Consider the following 18,638-nt stretch of genomic DNA (forward strand, 5'->3'; position numbering starts at 1 on the left):
GTGGGATTTTTAACTGCTGACAGGAAGTTTGATTCCTTCTCTAGAGCACACACCCATCCATCCTTTCCAAAAGGAATCTCTTATGTTTAATATCATTTGGAGTTAAAATGAGATTAGATTCGTGAGTCTTTGTGATTTTACTTTCAACATGTTAGTATGATCTGTTGTATATTTGTTTTTAAATCCAAGCCTTGTTGAAGACAACATCTTGGACCATGTATACTTGTGAACAGCACCTTTTAAATTTGAGTATCTGACAGTCCTGCATGCAAAGGTTTTTTCACAGCGCGTCGGCCACCTTAACTCCATGAATCAACTGAATAACTGAGGAAGCTGAACGAAGACGTCTCATCACAGCTCGTTTGGCACAACACACAATAATGTCTGTATTTTTTTCATTCTTTAGACGTGGTCTGGTCACATAGGGTGTAGTGCCCTGTGTGCTTTTTAGTGTGATCTTCAGTCAGTGCAGCTATTACGCTCCAACTAAGGAGTGATCACTGTGGACACCCATGGATATGAGAACTGAAAATTTCCTTCAATATATGGACAAATATCAAAATAGTGGATTTTATTTGTAATGTAATAAAGTTATAAACATCAGGCAGTGGTTTTACACATCACCATACAGAAGTGGGTATCAGTCAATCATGTAGATAATCTCCCAAAGCTAATTACAGTACAGTGATAATCATCTGTAGCTACCTCACAGACCTCCTGTTGCAGAAACTATCAAACACTGGTTGCTGTTTTTACAAACTGCAGTTTGAAGCTGTTTCAGGGCGATCATGATGTCAGTGAAATTTGAAGTTAATTTGCAGCTTTACGTCCTTCATAAACCTACAGCTTGACACACCTGAAGGGAGCGTGTTGGAAAAATACTGTAACCCTCTGAAATGTAGTGTTTTTCAGTAAAGCATGGCTGTGATTCACACTGGAGTGACAGGTTTTCAAAGTTTTTCTTTTTAAGATTAGACGTCTGCTCGAGCAGGACTAGAGCTCTATTTTTAAGCAGCTTTCTGAACCAGGAAAGCCACTAACCATCCCCACAGACTAACCTACGTGATGGTTTGTGGGCAGGTATCACTTTCTTCTCAAACTACACTTTAACATTATTCACACAAGTTCATCAGAGTTCGACAGGATGACGGGCTCTGTGGAGTCTCGTTGCCTATGTTGGTTTGATAGTGAAGACTTCGTGCACTCACGCACCTGCTGTTTGTCCCGTGTAAATGCTTCTAACAATGTCACCTCCTCACTAAAACAGCGGTTTCTCACCAGAGCTTCATTCTTTGTGGAAACAATATTTAGTAGATTCAGGTGTACACTCTTGTTTTATATCTGAAACCTATTATTACTGTTACTAGACGTCAGACCTTATTCAGACTACATCTGGTTATTTGGCATCCACACCTCTGTATTTGTAGCACTCATGAGTAAAAAATGTTGTGCCTCGTGACTGAGAGACAGTAAAGCAAGTACTGCACTGTTGTCAGTTAGTCCTCAATCCAACCTACCGTTTTGATCTCCCTAAACTTTGAAAATGGCCTGTTTACTACCACAGACTGTATATAAAAGATGCACGTGTTGCCTGCATTCTTTCCAAAGGCCAGCAGGGGGCAGCTGCACAAAAACTTGAAAAACCTCTTTCTTGATTTAAGGACTCAGTAAAAACCTTCCTGATGATTCTGAGGAAGATAAATCACAGCATGCTTTACTTGTTGGGTTACCTTTTGATTTTCACATGAGCCTGCATTGGTCCTCAGTTTCTCAGCAAGATCTCCAGCCCAGAAATCAAGGGGAAAGAAGTAAAAACAATTGAAGCTGTGTTTATTTACTTCAATCGGTTCATGGTCACAAATCATTTTTCCCTGCTTTTGTCTCTGTAGTCACATCTGTGAGCTGTAGGAAGGCGGAGGGAAACACTGCACAGTCAGATTGACCCCTCACTTTGTTCAGCTGATGTTTAAAATGGTCAGCTCGAGGCTTCAGTGTGTCCATCTTTTATATACAATCTAATGCGTGATGCCTTCTACAAGCGTTACAGAAGCCAAGAGGTGGATAAGGTGTTACATAGGACACTTCTTTCTCCCAGGTGTGAACGGTGATTAGTGTGCTTTCAGTGCAGAGTCTGACTGATTCTAGGATTTCACAGTATCTGCTTACTTTTTGTCTAGTATGTGCAAATTGATGATGTTCATAGCAAAATGCTCGGGGAGTCATTACAAATGTGTTATCATAGTTTATCTAGCAGAGTGCTTACTCTTTCTGCATCACAGACTAGCCAAAACTAAGACCCACCAAAAAACAAAACTGCATTGATCCAATACCTGTCAGGCTCCACTGCAGTGTACCATCACTCACACTGTTGATAATGACATGATTACCAGTAGCTGCTGCAAACATCTGAAAGTGATGTCAAGTCTATATTTGGCCAGTTTGTCACAAGAAGAGAGAATACACCAAACAAAATGAGCCCAGAAAGCAAGGCACGCCGACAGCAGCCGTTTAGTTTAAGGATGGAATGGCTTCAGCCAAAGTGGGACCGCTCTGAAGTCTGTGTGGCCCACACGTGCCGATCCTCAATGAGCGTCAGTTTTAGAAGCTCGGCCTTCCAGCTCCACGTTTAACTTTGAACTCCTGCGTCCACCGTATTCTTTGGTCTGAGAGGGTGTTCCTCTGATTAAGGCTCTGTCCCCTCTTCAACACCATTTGGACCGCGTCTGGGTCTCTCAGCTCCAGCTGGTGTCATACTGCGACCAGCCCTCTGGTGGAGCTAAGAACACCCTTCGACCACGGTACAGGAAGCTGACCACACCTCTATAACCTGTACGAGGAACTCCTGATTTTAAGTCATCCATTACTCCCAGATTTCGAGCAAAGACTTTAAAACTGTCCCTGGTGGAGTACTGCACCCTGTATGGCCCAGGTCCTCTTAAACTGCCCCCTTGTTGCAGATCCTCAATCTTTACCAGTGGGGCGCTATAAACCTCTTTAAACTTTTCCTCATACTTCTCTTTTAGCAAATAAGACAAATCCAGTTTGGTAAAAGGCACAAATTCAGTGTTTAGCTTAATATAACGAAGGTACTGGTCAAAGAATTGACCTAAGCTCACACCTTTCCGGCCAAAGGTGATAGTCCGAGAGATTTCTGGCCGAATGCAGGAGCGGCCGTTGCGCTGTTCCGGCTGACGCATCCAGTCGTCCCAGAAGGCCGATGGCCATTTGGGCTCCAGTTCATCCCACATCTCTTTCAGCAGCATCCAGCCCAGACCAGGGAAGAAGTCTGTCCTGTAGAGGAGATCAGCTTTGGACGAATCCACCAAGGCGTCTCTGCCATTATCGTTCCAGGCAGAAACGCACCACAGGGTTGGGTCAGAACGCAAGATTGGATACAGGGCTCGGAAATACTCGAAGAAGTCAGGTGCGACCTGAAAGAGAGGAGACAGATGAAGAGTAATTCTGCTGCTTCAAACACATAATCACTGCCTCAAGTGTAACGATCCAGGTATTATTTACCTATTTATTAGACATTGTTTTACTATCTGTTCTTCTCTGATGGTCACAGACAAGATGCCAATCCAAATGTCCTTTGTTCTTCTAGTCTGTTAGCCAACAACAACAACTACTACTGTTCAACCTGAAACCATTTAAATGTTTGCTCACCACAAAACGAACGGGCCTGAAAGGAGTATTCTAGTGTACGACAGCGCATGTTCTGGCTTTGTAGATTCATATTTGTGAAAGTACTGTAGCATAAACAAGCCAACAAATACAGCAGACAAAAGCTGAAGCAGGGAGCTGAGTCCCATCATTTTCATTCCCAGCGTTACCCTACAAATGCTGTTATTGGTTTGTAGTTTGCATGCAACATGTGACATTTACATTTTCCCTTCCTCCATGTTAATTGTTTTTTCGGAAGTCGAGCGTTCACTTTTTGCTTTGCCATCTGAGAAGATCTTGATGTTCTTGATGTTCACTTCAGGACTGATTTCTGTGACTTCTTAAATCAGTTGATTTTCATGGTTGCAGTCCTAGAACTTTTTGATTGTAATTCTTGCATAATTTCTCATGCTTGAATGTCCTACATGAGGTCCTTAATAATTCTACAAAAAACAAAAAAAACAAACAAAAAAAACAAAACCTAAACTGATGAGCGTTCAGTTTATTCAAGATGAAGCATTCTGATTAGTGTTTAGTAGAACGAGGCTACCTGCAGCCGAATATCAAAGGTTTGATTGCTCCGTGACAGAAGACTTGATCCTGGCATGATGTACCTTACCTATACTGGTCACTTTCGTGATATTCATGCAGTAGAGGTGTGCCTGTCTGTTGGGTTGGTATGTGCATAATGCACACCATGGAGACATTAAGGACACATATGTACAAATGCGTTTCATAGACTTCAGTTCAGCATTCAGCACAATCATTCCTCAGCACCTAATTAGAAAACTGAAGCAAGAACGACGAGTCAGCATACAGAGAGGAGGTGCAACAGCTAACAGACTGGTGTAGAGTCAACAATCTGTCTCTGAATGTGGACAAAACAAAAGACAGGATTGTTGACTTCATGAGAGCACGGAGAGATCACTGCCCACTTAACATCATTGGATCCTCTGTGGAGGTCGTCAAGAGCACCAAATTCCTTGGTGTCCACCTGCCGGAGAACCTCTCCTGGTCCCTCAACATGAAAAGCCCATCTCCTTCCATCCATTCTCACCACCTTCTACAGAGAGACTAGCGAGAGCATCCTGAGCAGCTGCATCACTGCCTGGTATGGTAAGTGCACCGTATCAGATTGCAATACCGTACAATGTGATAGTGAGAACAGCCGAGAAGATCACTGGAGCCTCTCTTCCCTCCATCACGGACACGTATAACACCCACTGCATCCGCAGAGCCACCAGCATTGTGGAGGACCCCTCACACCCCTCACAAACACTCTTCACCTGCTGCCTTCTGGAAAGAGGTACCAGAGCATCCTGCCCCTCACTGCCAAACTGTGGAACAGTTTCTTCCCCCAGGCCGTCAGACTCTCGAACACTCAGTGACTGACTGACTGACTGACTGACACACACACACACACACACACACACACACACACACACACACAGTTACCTTTTGCACAATGCTCAGTCTTTTTGCACAACCCACTGTGGTTGTTGCACTTTCCTGTTGGACTGTTGCGTGTCTGCATCGTTCTGTCCTGTCTGGTGTTGCACTGGTTTTGTAATTTTTGCACACTTGCACTTTCTGTAGTCCTGTGCTGATTGTCTGTTATATATAGCACCTTCATCTTAGAGGAACGCTGTCTCGTCTCACTCTGTGCTGTACCACTGTACATGGTTGAAAGGACAATAAAGCCACTTGACTTGACCTAGGGTAGGGATCAAACACACTAGCTGTTATTAATTACCAACTATTAATTTAGAGGACTGGGTAATGAATTTTCCCAAGGGGCTACATGAGAGGAAAACAAACTGTTGTGGAGGGCTGCACCAGTAAGTTAAACTCAGCATTAATAGTTCAATAATAATTCTCTCTCTTCTGGTGTTATTGGCAGATATTGCAGTTAGACAATGAAAATAAAAAATAAAAATAGTAAAAACACCAACAATTTAATTAATCAATGAATAAACATTCCCTTTTTGTCCCATTTCAGCCCCAACCTATCGGAGCATGCAGCTGCGTCCGTGATCTTCCAGTCCCAGTTCCACCTTAATCTCCAACTCTTTCCCTATCCCATGTACAAAGATCAGTAACTGGGCTGCCTCAGACATCACATGCTTGTTATGTAAATAGTTTCCCCCACAAAACAACTAAAGCAGATTTTAATGGGGGGAGTCGTAGAGGAACAAGGGTCTCTGCTTTGAGACCAGCCTGGGACCACAGCATCATTCCTGATCATTCATATTCACCTCTGAGGTCTATTATTAAACAGAAAAGTCCACAAAACACTAAAATCTGAACGATAGCTTCCGCACATACAGTGTGTAGTAATCCAGTGGTGTGTTACACCAAGTGTAAAAGATCCATTCACTTAAACTCTTTATTCTTAAAGACAAAGCATTCAGCAAAGAACAGACTCATTCCACGACCTGCCTGAAACATGAAAAGAGCAAACTGGTAGATACCAGCTACATAAGTAAAGCCAGATTTTTCCCCAGGGCTCAGTTTCTCCAGAGCTGCTGGTTGAAATTACTTTATACTGCTGTAACTGCAGAGCCTCTTTTTACCACAACTTTTCTGTGTCACACGAAGCTTTTTACTTCAGAACGGATTTGTACTTTAAAGCGGTCAGTTCTTAAGAAAGAAGTTCTTAGCAGGCCTTACGATTGGATAAATACAACCTGAAATGGACAACAACACATACCACGACATACTACATAGTGTCATGATTTATTTAACTAAAACTGAACCAAAATGCAAAAACAATGTGTGAAAAACTGAGAACACTCCACGGATCAACAGCATGCGCAGAGCTGGTAATAATTCTGTAGAACAGTCTGAAATTTCTATGGTAGTTTCACTTTTACCGGAGAGAGGCAGAATATCAACCAAAAATGACATAAAAGCCATCAAATAAGTTGCAGGCCATTGAGTGAAATAAGCATTTGATCCCCAAGCAAACATGACTTAACGCTTGAGGGAGAATCCCTTGTTGGCACCACAGCGGTAAGACGTTCCTTGTAGTTGGTCACCAGGTCTACACACATCTCAGGAGAGATTTTAGATCACTCTTCTATACAGAAACTCTCTGAATCATTTAAGTGCAGTCATACTTAGACCACTGTGTGCTTATGGAGAACAAATTCAATTAGGCACAAGTGGCACCAGTAAAAATGTAAAGGAACAACATTAGAAATAGGATATACCAAGTTGTTTCCCACCTGAGGTTCTGAGTAGTCATGTAAATATAACCCTCGATTCCAAAAAGGTCGAGACACTATGTAAAATGTACACAGTAGATGCTCTATAAGCTGCTCAGAAGTGCACAAGGATGAAATGCTTTTATCTGTCACATTTAAATCAAATATGGGTTTTGGGGTGCGACCACGGTTATAACTAGCATATGCCACAGATCATTCACTGTGGTGACCCCTAATAAAGGGACTAGCCAAAAGAGGATGACAAGTCTACTGAAGTCTTTACTGCTAAAATGATACAATGACAGCAAAATAACACTCATCATCTTCAAAAGTTGATTCTGTTCATCTGGACATAGCGTTTTATGGGAGAAACGTTTGGTCATCATCAGGTGACGTCTTCAGTCTCAGCTGACTGCAGGTTTCAATCTTATAAACAGGACATCTGCATAATGACTGAAACCAGCCCACTGAAGGAACAATGGGCTGGGAGGTCAGTACCTTAATCTTAATTATGCAAACTCTCATTGATCAACAACCACTGACCAAAACCCACTGATCAATGTCCATGAGCACCATTAACATGGAGTTGGGGAATGGCTGCAATCACAGCATTGTAAGATGGTAACAGATGTACCCTTAGGCCCCTCCTCCATTCAGAGATGGTCTTTCCCTTTTCACGTAAATGGCCTCCTTGACTCCGCCCTCAAACCAGCGCTCCTCCCTGTCCAGGATGTTACATCCTCATCATTGAAAGAGTCCACTGGCCTGTAGGTGTGCATAGACTGCAGAGTCCTGGCCTGACGAGGTGGCTCTCCTGTGTTGTGCCATCCGCTTGCCAGGACTCTGCAGTCTATTTACACCTACAGGTCAGTGGCTGTTGATCAATGAGAGTTTGCATAATTAAGATTAAGGAACTGACCTCCCAGCCCATTGTTCCTTCAGTGGGCTGGTTTCAGTCATTATGCAGATGTGCTGTTTATAAGATTGAAACCTGCAGTCAGCTGAGACTGAAGACGTCACCTGATGATGACGAAACGTTTCTCCCCCAAACGCTACGTCCAGATGAACAGAATCAACTTTTGGAGATTTACTTACCTGGATGACTGAGCATGCATCAAAACACCCATCATCAATACCATGACAATAATGTGGATGTCTGAGAGCACTCACCTCCAAGTCATCCTCCACAATGACCACAGTAGACTGCGAGAATGTGTGAAATACTTGGTTGAGTGCCCAGCGGTAATGTCGGGCGATTTTGTAGTACCCCTGGAACTTCCTGTGTTCTGGCCGGACTCTGATGTCCGACAGGTCTGGTTGGCTTATGTGCGTTACTTTTTCTCCGTATGAGCCAATCACACGAGCCGTCTCAGCATGGCCGCAGTCTTGGCTGACGATGATTGGATACAGTTCTTGAGAAGGGCGGTACTGTATCAGTTTGTCAAGACTCCGCTTTACTGTCACTCTGTCACAGGCAATAACCAGAATGGGAATGATGACTTGTGGACCAGAAACAGAAGCTGTTACTTTATTGTCCTCAGCAACCTCTTCCTTTACATCAGTGGCCTGATGCCGTTCTATATTGGAGCCTGCAGCTACTGTAGCAACAGACCTCTGTGTGTGTTTTATTTCACCTTGGTCCCCAACATACACATCATTTATGAGAGGAACTGGATTATTCTGCTGCTGGTCAACAATCTGATTTACTTCTTTGATATTATCAGTTTGCTTTTTCCCAATCTCCTTCTGCCGAGCCCACACCGCCCTGTGACTTTCAATTTGCTTTAATAGCTTTTTCTGGGTGTCAAGTTGAATTTCAACCTCCTCGGCCAGTCGGATGACCTCCCCAGCAAGGTTAACTTGACCTCCTTTACCTCTGACCATGCCCCACTCCTCCTTTCCTCCTGGTTCAGCTCCACCGCCTTCTCCTAGGTGGCCCATGGGAGGGCGACCCCAAAGGTAAAGTAGAAGCAAAGCATTCCAGGCGACAAACAGGAAAGCACCGCATAGTATAAAAGAGCTTTTCTTGCGAACCATGGCCCAATAACACTAGAAAAGGGGTGGGGTTGATAAGGAACAAGCGATACCAGTATGAATCCTACAGACCAAGGTGACTATTTTGGATGTGCAGGGAGTTAATATCCCACCATTCTGTACTTATTTCATTCTGTCCTTCAGTCAGGAGGGTGTCTGCTATAGGAATGTCTAATTTAAAAGGAATTTATATGATGTTACTGTGGAATACATGCAGTCTATGAAATCCCATAAGGTCAGGTCAGCAAGCTTGCAGCTAGCAAAATGGACTGCAGGTGAAAGTGGACAAAAGGAGAAGACAGGTCACTTTGGGTGGAGGGAGTGCAACTCCTTGAATGTTATCCTTCCACCATCCTGAAAAAAAGAGAAGGGAAACATTCAGCTTGGTGACTGTAGGTCATTTGAGAATTTCATAAGTGTACTGTATATGTGTCTCTGTAAAACAAAAGCAGCTATACTGTCAGTTAAACCCACAACAAGATCAAGACCATTCCTCGCCCAGCGGAAGAGTCAACTAGGGCATGCAGAGGGTTGGTGTCACTGCTGAGGATACAGGAAGATGGTGGGAAATAGGGTTGGGTCATATCATATCGTTCACAGTAATACCGGTATAACGTTAGGCAATGATAAGAAAATGAAATATCACAATAGAATATGGGTAAAACGGGCATGCGCAGTGCCTTTGCTTTCATACGCACATGGCGGAAAAAGCATGGCGGCGACGGAGAATGAGAAGAGCGAAAGTGGATCTTTGAATGAAACAGATGAACCAGAATTGGTTTGTAAAAATGCTGCAACTTCCAGGGTTGAGGAACTGACCCCGCTTTTGTCCGTCAGATACACACCAAAGCACAATTTTTGTAATGCACATAAAAACAGCTGCTTGTTTAAGTGAAAATACATTGATGGGGTTTCTTTGCACTAATAAAGTAGTGGAGTTGTAAAGTATTTTGTCTAGTGTCAATTATATCGTCAATTATATTGTTATGGTAAATTTTCAAATATATCGTGATAAATATTTTTGGCCATATTGCCCTGCCCTAGTGGGGAAAAAAACCCTTCAAAACAAGCTCTTCTTTTAGATTCTTGCAATATGAGCAAAGGACACAATCATGTAGTTTTAAGGTGACTTAAATCAGAAAACCTTAGACTACTCAGTTTGCAGAGGTGTGAGGGATCTTCCAGGAATGGTGATGCTATTTTCCGTAGACTTCACTAGTCAGTAGGCAGTGATTTCATGCCTGTTGATCTCTAACCTGGAACACAGCTTGCTCCAGGGAAGATGAGGATTGCAGCACGTTATCATGGTGATATACCCCGGTAAGAACTGATAGTAAAGGCCTCTGGCAGGACAGAGTGGTCACACCGAGGTTCTGGCTGATGTTTTAGTCAACATGTGAAACTGACCTGTACACAACTTCAACTGGACACCAACAGTATTCATAAATTAAAGACATCTAAAACTAAATGTCCAGTCCAATAAACCTGAATGTTGACAAGCTTTCTCTGTTATTTCAAAGTAACAGAGGAATAAATTTAGTAAGTGAGCGAGCGGATGAAGGTCACTTCTTAGCATTAGAAACACCTAAACCAATTAGCACTGACAAACATAAGCCTGTGCTCTGACAGGATGAAGCCAGTTCTCTAAGGTAGCAGAGAGGTGGGTAGATAAAGGTGCTACCCATTACTGTCACATTCTCAGTTTACCCCACATTTGTTCCAGCCAAACAAGTTAAAGTGTAGTGTCATGCCTGCAGAGTGAGAAATGGTTATGGTTAGTGGCCATGTGCACTCTGTCAACAGATCCAAACTTACCACAGTACAACACAACAGACTCTTCTATTCACTTTATATTATACTGGATGATTGGATGAGCAATACTGATTTTCAAGATGAAAAAAACACTATAGTTACTGAAGACCGGTTTCTTAAACTGTCATTTATTGTTTGATTCTTTATGATTGAACGGTTGGGTGTTCCCGTAGAGGTTGGGTGTATTGTGTGTGTCAAGCAGCAACCAAGGGCAGGGACCCTGGAGGATCGATTCCTGGCTACCGAGGCTGGAAATGGGGACGTCACCCGTCTGATGGGGAAGGAGCCTGAGCTAGTGCATGACATTGAGAGGTACTGGCTAGACACAGTCGAGTTTACTTCAATGCACAGCTTAGGCTCTGGAACCAGTCTCCAGAAGCAGGGCTGAACTCGGCCCCAGCATGGACTTGCCCTTGGTGAGAAGCAGCAAGCTGGGGTGGGTATCCTGGCATCCCCTCGGCTTGATGCCTTTACATTGGGGGTTTTTCCCAGAGAACGAAAAGGTTTGTTCCCTGCGCCTCTGGATCAGGGAACGGGTCTTGACTGTCGTCTGCACTTATGCGCCAAACAACAGTTCAGAGTACTCGGGCTTCTTGGAGTCCTGTCTTTGGGATCAGGTGGCAGGGGGAGTATGCTGGACAGACCTGGTGCCCCAAAATGTATAGTGAGGGTACACTGGGAACACCTAACAGAGGTCCCAGTGTACAACTCTCACTTCTAGCAGAGCTTCAACAATATTCCGAGTGAGACTGGGGACATTGAGTCCAAATGGACTGAGACTGCTGCACTGAACTGTGGCTGCAAGGTGGTTGGTGCTTGTCGTGGTAGTAACCCCCGAACCAGCTGCTGGACACTGGAGGTGAAAGGAGGCATCAGGCTGAAAAAGGACTCCTATTGAGCTTGATTAGCCTTTGGGACATTGGAGGCAGCCGATGGGTACTGACTGTCACGGACCTGGGTCTGAAGGACCCACAGTCTGTGAATAAGCATGGACATGTGTATTTTTGGTGCTTCTGTCCTCTGTTTCCTTATGTTTGTGTGTAGGTGGGTGTGGCAAAGCACCTGTTCTTCAGCCCTGTTGGGCGTGGCAGTCAGGAGCCTGGCCACACCTGAGGAGAAGCGCACACACCTGAAGTCGATCAAGCCTCGTCGGGGAGCTATTTAACAGTTTGGCTGAGCGCTCCTCGACGCTGGATTGTTGGATAAGACTCCACGTCAGTGTCTTGACTAAGGTTTAAATCAGTGTGTGCATACCTGCAAGAGCATGTTTCTTGACGGCTGCCTCTGGTATTCTTTCCCCCAGGAGGAGCGTGGAAACAGGAGGGTAGTGAGCACGGAGATTGCGAAAACACGGGAGCGGAGAGCACCAAGACACGGATTTTGGGAGAAGACACTGCACGGGAGTCAAGGGAGCACACGGGAATTTATTGTTATTTCTCCTACACTGTCAATAAACGCACCATTGCGGTGAAGAGTCCTGCGTTTTGGTTCCTATCTTCCCCACACCTCTATGGTCTGCCCCGCAGACCGTGACACTGGCAGACCAAGCCACACAATGGCTGAAACAAAAATTCAGGTGGGAGTTTGGTGAAGCCATGGAAAAACAACTTTGGAAAGCGGTGCTCTACCGACAATGTTGTACAGCGCGGGTGAAGTGCTGCTGACTTCAACTGATGATATTGTCGGGGGTTGGAATACTCGGAGGACGTCTTCCGTAGGATTAAGACGTCTCAGTGGGATAGGGTTAGGGAAGCAGAGTCTGGGGATGACCTAAGCATTACTCGGGGTAAGGTCACTGAGGCAGTTAAACAACACCATGGTGGCATGGCCCATGGGGTGGATAAGGTTCACCCTGAGGTCCTCATGGCTCTGGATGTTGTAAGGTTTCGGTTGACATGTCTTTGCAATGTTGCGTTGAGATCTGGGGTGGTACCTCTGAATTGGCAGACCGGGGTAGTGGTTCCCATCTTCAAGAAGGGGGACCTGAGGGTGTGCTCCAACTATGATGGGGATCACGCTCATTAGCCTCCCCGGGAAAGTCTATGACAGGATGCTTCATCAGGAACTCAATGGGGATGTTGCGAACAACACTAGAAGCCAACTTCAAGCCAATAGCACAAGTAACCATCAAATGCTTTGTCCTGTCAAATCCTAGGCCTGAACCCTCTCAGTGAGATAACTGACAAGACTGGCTACGGATACCGGCTACGGAATGGAGCAAGCCACCATCATCAGCCACCTCGTCTATATGGTTGACATCAAGATGTATGCCAGGAGTGAATGATCACTGATCCACACCACCAGGATCTACCAGCAATGACATCGGAATGTCATTCAGACTGGAGAAGATGGTAACAAAGAGAGGGAAGGTAGTCAGAAGTAAGGGGACAGCCCTACCAGAAGGCAACATTGCAGACGTTGAGGACAGCTACAAGTACCTGTGAATCCCACAGGCAGAGAGTAAGGCAAGTCCTGAGGAGTCAGCTGAATGGGAAGGACAAAATCTGGGCTATCAACACCTACGCCCTGCCCATGATCAGGTACCCCTGCTGGGATAATATCCTGGCCAAAGGAGGAGATAGAAGCTACTAACATCAAGACAAGAAAGCTCCTCCTCCATACAGGGTTTCACCCCAAGTCCAGAACCCTGAGACTGTGTGCTAGGCGGAAGGAAGGAGGCTGGGAACTAGTGAGTGTCAGAAGCATGGAAACCCCTGGAGGTCCCGAGGTCAAAATGGGAGACGCCCCCTAGGGTGGTCGAGAATGACTGAGCTAAGATCCTGTGGGACTTCCAGATACAGACGGAAAAATTGGTGGTGGCTAACCAACCAGAAATAGTAGCGATGAACAAGCAGAGTAAGACGGCTATAGTGATAGATGTCAGCTACGTGGCATATAAAAACATGACAGAATGCAGTGACAGCCCTCTATAGAGCTTAAAATACTCTCACAATATTTGGGGATTATACTTTACAGTACTGTAGGTTTTTGCACTACAACGTAAAGCACCTTGAGGCGCTTGGTCTTATATGTATGGCAACTTTAAGTGGAAAAAGATGAATGTTAGATTATATTGTAGTGACAATAAAATGAGAGGTGTAATATCAAACTGTGCAAAGAATACTTGATGTAAAACGTGTTCTGGAAATATATAAACTATTCATGCAAATCTCTCATGAAATTGGAAAATGAGTATATTAATTGACTAATGTAAACTTCTCTCATGTTTCACTTATCTTATTTCCTTCAGTAACATTTATATTTATTTCATTTCAATTTAGTTTTGCTTTAACTGTATAAAGCAATACAACAATTTTCAAACATGCACAGCAACCCTAACTTTTTATGACCGAGGTAAGCGTGAGAACACAACAGCTGGAGACAGCTGGATCAAGATTAAAAGTTGATTTTGGCTGCCAGCTAGTTAGTACTAATTCTCTTTCAAACTGCATTTTAATCTCTTAAATGTTAACATTGTACAGCAATATATATTAGTTGTGATTATCTGTAACAGTGATTAAGCCATTGTTAAATACATTTGTGTTTATAGCTTTTTAAAAATTGTCCATCTGCCTGGGACTAGAGCTGAAAACCAGCCTGTAATGGAGTAGACTGGTTCTAATATAGTGCTTTTCTACTACACTCGAGCAGCCAAAGTACTTTATACAACGGTTCTTATTCACCTATTCACACAAGCACTTTCTAATTTATATTTTTACAAACATTCATACTTCATCAGAGAGCAACTTGGGGTTCAGTATCTTGCCCGGGACATTTGACATGCAGACTGAAGACTAGAGTCGCCCGGGACTGAACCACCAGTCTTCTTGGATGAGTGACGAAACGTTTCTCCTAAGTCCAGATGAACAGAATGCATTTTTGGGGATTTGAACATGCATCAAGACATGTCTCTGCCTCATTCTTGCAATACTGTCAAGAACCTGTGTATGAAAACAGTTTGCTAAGGAAAACTCGATCAAAGACGCCCACCTATATGCAAAACAAACCAATTTAGAGTTCAATGCTGTGTGGACTTGAGAATGGGGTTAAAGGTAAGGCTTGTCTCTCTAACTCTTCACCATTGCAATCTGAAGCTTTCAATCATGTACTAGGTACTTTTAACAGCACTGTGACATTAGATAGCTATGAGTATTTTTGATTCCTATAATAATGATCTCTGTAAGTTTACCTATGCTAAATATCCATGAGACTACTTCTCAGATGACTCTCTCTCTCTCTGTTTAATATATCAAGCAGCTTGATTATTTGCAAAAGACAGCTTATTAAAGAAAGGGTCAAGAGTCCCGGACAGTGTCAGACATCATCAGCTCAACTGAAATTAAAAAATGCCTCAAATTTGAGAGAACAGACAGACACAAACTGGTCAGAGAGACTAAGCCCAGCAAGTTAAACTCACTGCCAACTGTACCTGAAGTCGTGGTCCTGTTCAGCCATGCAGGGCTTCAAGCCGACAAGAGGAGCCGAGCAGAAGAAGAAACTGTTGCTCCTGTCACAAAGTGTACCAGCTGAAAGTCTCGGTGAATCCCCTCCTCCCTCCGCCAGCCGACGTGGAGCTGACTGGTAGGATGACAGAGAGCAGCCTGCGGCACGAACCTACTGAAGTAACGGACACGGACCGGGCTTACCGGTGTTCGGCTCACATGATTCCTGTGAACTGGGGGCTGGCAGGGAAGGACTGGGAGGGCGGCCGACGCCTCTTAGTTTGCCAACACTACAAACTTGTTGTTCTGCTTTCAGCTGACTCGTCCACTCTGCACACAGCAGCCGTCTGTGTCGCTGAACTGTTCGCTTCATATGCCCAGTGTCGCTGAAGCTGAGTTCAAGCACAGGACACGGTGCGTGTTAAATGCGGCAGGGCCGTGCCCAGTGTCTGTCCCCTCTACAGCGGTCTCTGAGCATCACACACATACCGATCATCCTCACGGCCAGCTAACCAGTTCACTTGCGCTGACGTGCTGTTAGCAAGCCGGCTAACGCCAAATAGCCACAATGACAGCTTTTTAGCTGAACAGCCGCCCCAGTCAACGACAGGATGCAGCGGCAGGATCCAGGGTCACTCACCTCTCTCATGCCGTGCTGGCCCGCTAAACGAGGCTTGCATTTCCAAATGAACTGAGGCTCATCGAGCTGCAGCACTAACCGGCTAGCTGGCGAGCTAGCTGACGTTAGCTAGTCGAGACCCTCTTATTTCTTATGGTGTGACATTAAGCAGCACATTTCTGAGTGGGTTCACAGAGGCCCCAGTATCACTTTCTGCACCTTATCCGCCTCCTGTTCAGTCATCTTCCCGGCCTCGTTCCCGTATCCAGCGCCAGCAGCTGTCTATGTTAGCCGGCTACAGTGTCTGCTCCGCAGCAGGGGGCAGACTGCTAGCGGTCTGTGCTCCACGGAGAAACTTTGCAGAGGGAAGCGCTTCTCTGTGTCCCTGCAGCCAGGGGCTTCACTTACTCCACAGACCACTACCTCCCATGTGTGTTGATGGCATTTTTCTTTTGATTGCACAAAACTACACTTCCGGATTGTCGACTGGCTTAGAACCGAGTTGACCCGAACCGAGCCGAAGTCTAATCCCTGACAAACTCACATCTTTCCAGCTCACAAAATCACTTTTCTCTGATCATTCCAGTCTTCACTTGTTGCCGCAGGTTTTCTTAGACACGCCATAGAGGTCGGACCTACTGCTTTGTAGGCTTCAATGTGTTACTGGGAATGTGAAATTCAGTTGTTACATCTAACGTCTGCGTGGTTTGCAAGGGAAGGTTAGGATAGTAGTTAGTTAAATAAATTCACAACTTGAGCAAATGTTACAAGATATACTTAAAACATTAAAACTTAAAAAAAATGATCACACACAAACACAGGGGCATCACCTTAAAGATAAAATAGTAGTAGTTTGTAAGTCATCCAACCACGGTTTGTATTTTTCCAGCTGTGCTGTACCTCTGTTATACACAGAAACTAAAAACGTGCATCCTCTAACTCGTCTGGCAGGCCTCCTCTCTCCTGAAGATGTATTTTAGAAGTGGAGGCATGACATACTGCCACAGTAAATCATTGCACTGTTTTTCTTACAGTTTTTGTGTTTTTATGTATATGTGTTTTTAATATGAATGGTTTAGTGGCATTTTCTGGGCACACAAATTAAGAGAAAGGAGAAAAGCTTTATCACTCCAGGAGAATGGTTCACCTCCACAGACACAAAAACACAAGTCTTGCCCTATCAGAAGGTTTTTTTGTAATTCTGTAAAGGGTGTAGTGACATCCAGGCCATGGTGACGGGACTGTCACTATAGTACATCTGTCCAATGGGACATAGCACAGCTGCAAGGTTGTACTGCCCTAACGTGGACCCACACTGTCAGCGGTCCGGGAACTGGCTAGTTCAGTAGTTTGGTGTTCCTCATGCTTGTGTGAGTCATTACATTTGTTTACTACACTGATAGTCAGCAGGTAATGAACTAAAGTTACAAATCAGGTGGATGAGTTTAACTCATGTCAGTAACTTTGAAGCTGTTTACTAGATTGGAGAGCTGAACGTAGGCCATCACATGGTAGTTACAGTGTAGCCTTCAAATCCAAAACAAGACTGGGTTTATGCAAGATCTTGGGCACAAGACTTACCCACTTTATGTACTGGCAGTGGTGTTCATCCAGGAAGTCATGGACCTCCAGTTACCGTCTTGACTTCTCTTTGGCTAACAGCTGTTTCCTTTTGTTATTAACTTCCACCGACTGCAATTATTCCAGTACTCCAACTCCAAAGCTAAATCATCACAACTGCACCAAACTGTAACCTAGATGTAACCCTAAAGCTTTGAAGTTAAAACACAGTTTGAATAAATGTGACAAAAAAAGGTTTCCTCACTTCAGTGGTTAAACAAGATAACCAAATACTCAACAGCACATGTTTGGAACGAGGACTGTGGCATAATCTCGAGGTTCTTTCTTTATTTCTAGGAAAGCTGATACTTTCCAGCTAAAATTAAGGCTCGCTGCTCGGCACAATCACAAATGTGCCAGGAAGTATGTACATCTGAGTGTGCGCAGCCTGTCCCAGCTGCAACTGGGGAAGAAGCTTGGAAAGGTCTTCCTACACTCACTCAGGGTGTTTGGCTGAGCACTTCTTAAGAACGGTGCAACCTGCTCATGAATAGGTAGAATCCCTGGGAGTGTTTTTACTTTTCTTTGCTTATGTGATCTAATTAAGGATGTACCGCTGGGGGCGCAGAGAAGTTCTGAGGAGTTGAGGTTAATAACTTCTGGATAGGCAGTTTTCAGAATTTGGGTAAAAGCTGTTTTCTGGCAAACTGTCACAGCTACTGACCGCCTGCATGACAGACAAACAGGGAACGTCTGCAGCCACACAAAACCACCATAACTAGGACTGTTAACCTGTGGAAAACATGGCTGTGAAATCTGGGCAGTTCTTGACGACCCCGATGAAACTCACAGGCTGAAACATGTTGGTGAAGTAATAAAGCTGATCTTTATGCCAAGTGTTGCTTGAGCTTTGAACTCAGACCGCTCTTCTTGTCCATGCTCTTTGGGAGAAGGTGAAGCTGTGCAGGAAAACCTTCATTCTGTCATTAGATACGAGTGCTGACTTCCTGCTGTTTATAGCAAAGTAAGAGGATGAATTTCTGTATGAACACTCTAAGTTATCTTTCTACATTTAGTCTCTAATCGATGTATTTAAAAAAAAATAAAAATTGAATTTCTATGATGTATTTATTTTCTATCAATAGATTAACTGCTGTTTTAGTTCGCATGTTAGTTATTTAGCCTCCTTTATTCGCTCCATGATTCTTCTGGGGTCTAAATTATGATATACTCAAAAAGTGCTTTCCCACAGCAATATTCAGATTTGAAATGCATTCATGGTAAAACAATGAAAATGAAAAG

General features: G+C 44.2%; 1 protein-coding gene across 3 annotated transcripts; it reads right to left on the minus strand.

Moving 5' to 3' along the window:
* Positions 1 to 556: 556 nt before the first annotated feature.
* On the minus strand, positions 557 to 16,443 carry mgat1b (alpha-1,3-mannosyl-glycoprotein 2-beta-N-acetylglucosaminyltransferase b). Of its 3 annotated transcripts, none has more exons than XM_082521585.1 (3): positions 15,996 to 16,443; positions 8,040 to 9,257; positions 557 to 3,431 (listed from the first exon to the last, which is right to left on the minus strand). In XM_082521585.1, exons 2-3 carry the CDS (start codon positions 8,904 to 8,906, stop codon positions 2,733 to 2,735), a joined length of 1,566 nt encoding a protein of 521 aa, XP_082377711.1. In that variant the 5' UTR covers positions 8,907 to 9,257; positions 15,996 to 16,443; the 3' UTR covers positions 557 to 2,732. The 3 variants fall into 3 exon arrangements, with proteins under 3 accessions (XP_082377711.1, XP_082377710.1, XP_082377709.1); XM_082521584.1 differs by having other exon boundaries at positions 15,798 to 16,443; XM_082521583.1 differs by having other exon boundaries at positions 15,145 to 16,443.
* Positions 16,444 to 18,638: the final 2,195 nt, after the last annotated feature.

The sequence above is a fragment of the Aulonocara stuartgranti genome, assembly GCF_965226115.1.
Source record: "Aulonocara stuartgranti genome assembly, chromosome: 22".
Lineage (NCBI taxonomy): Eukaryota > Metazoa > Chordata > Actinopteri > Cichliformes > Cichlidae > Aulonocara > Aulonocara stuartgranti.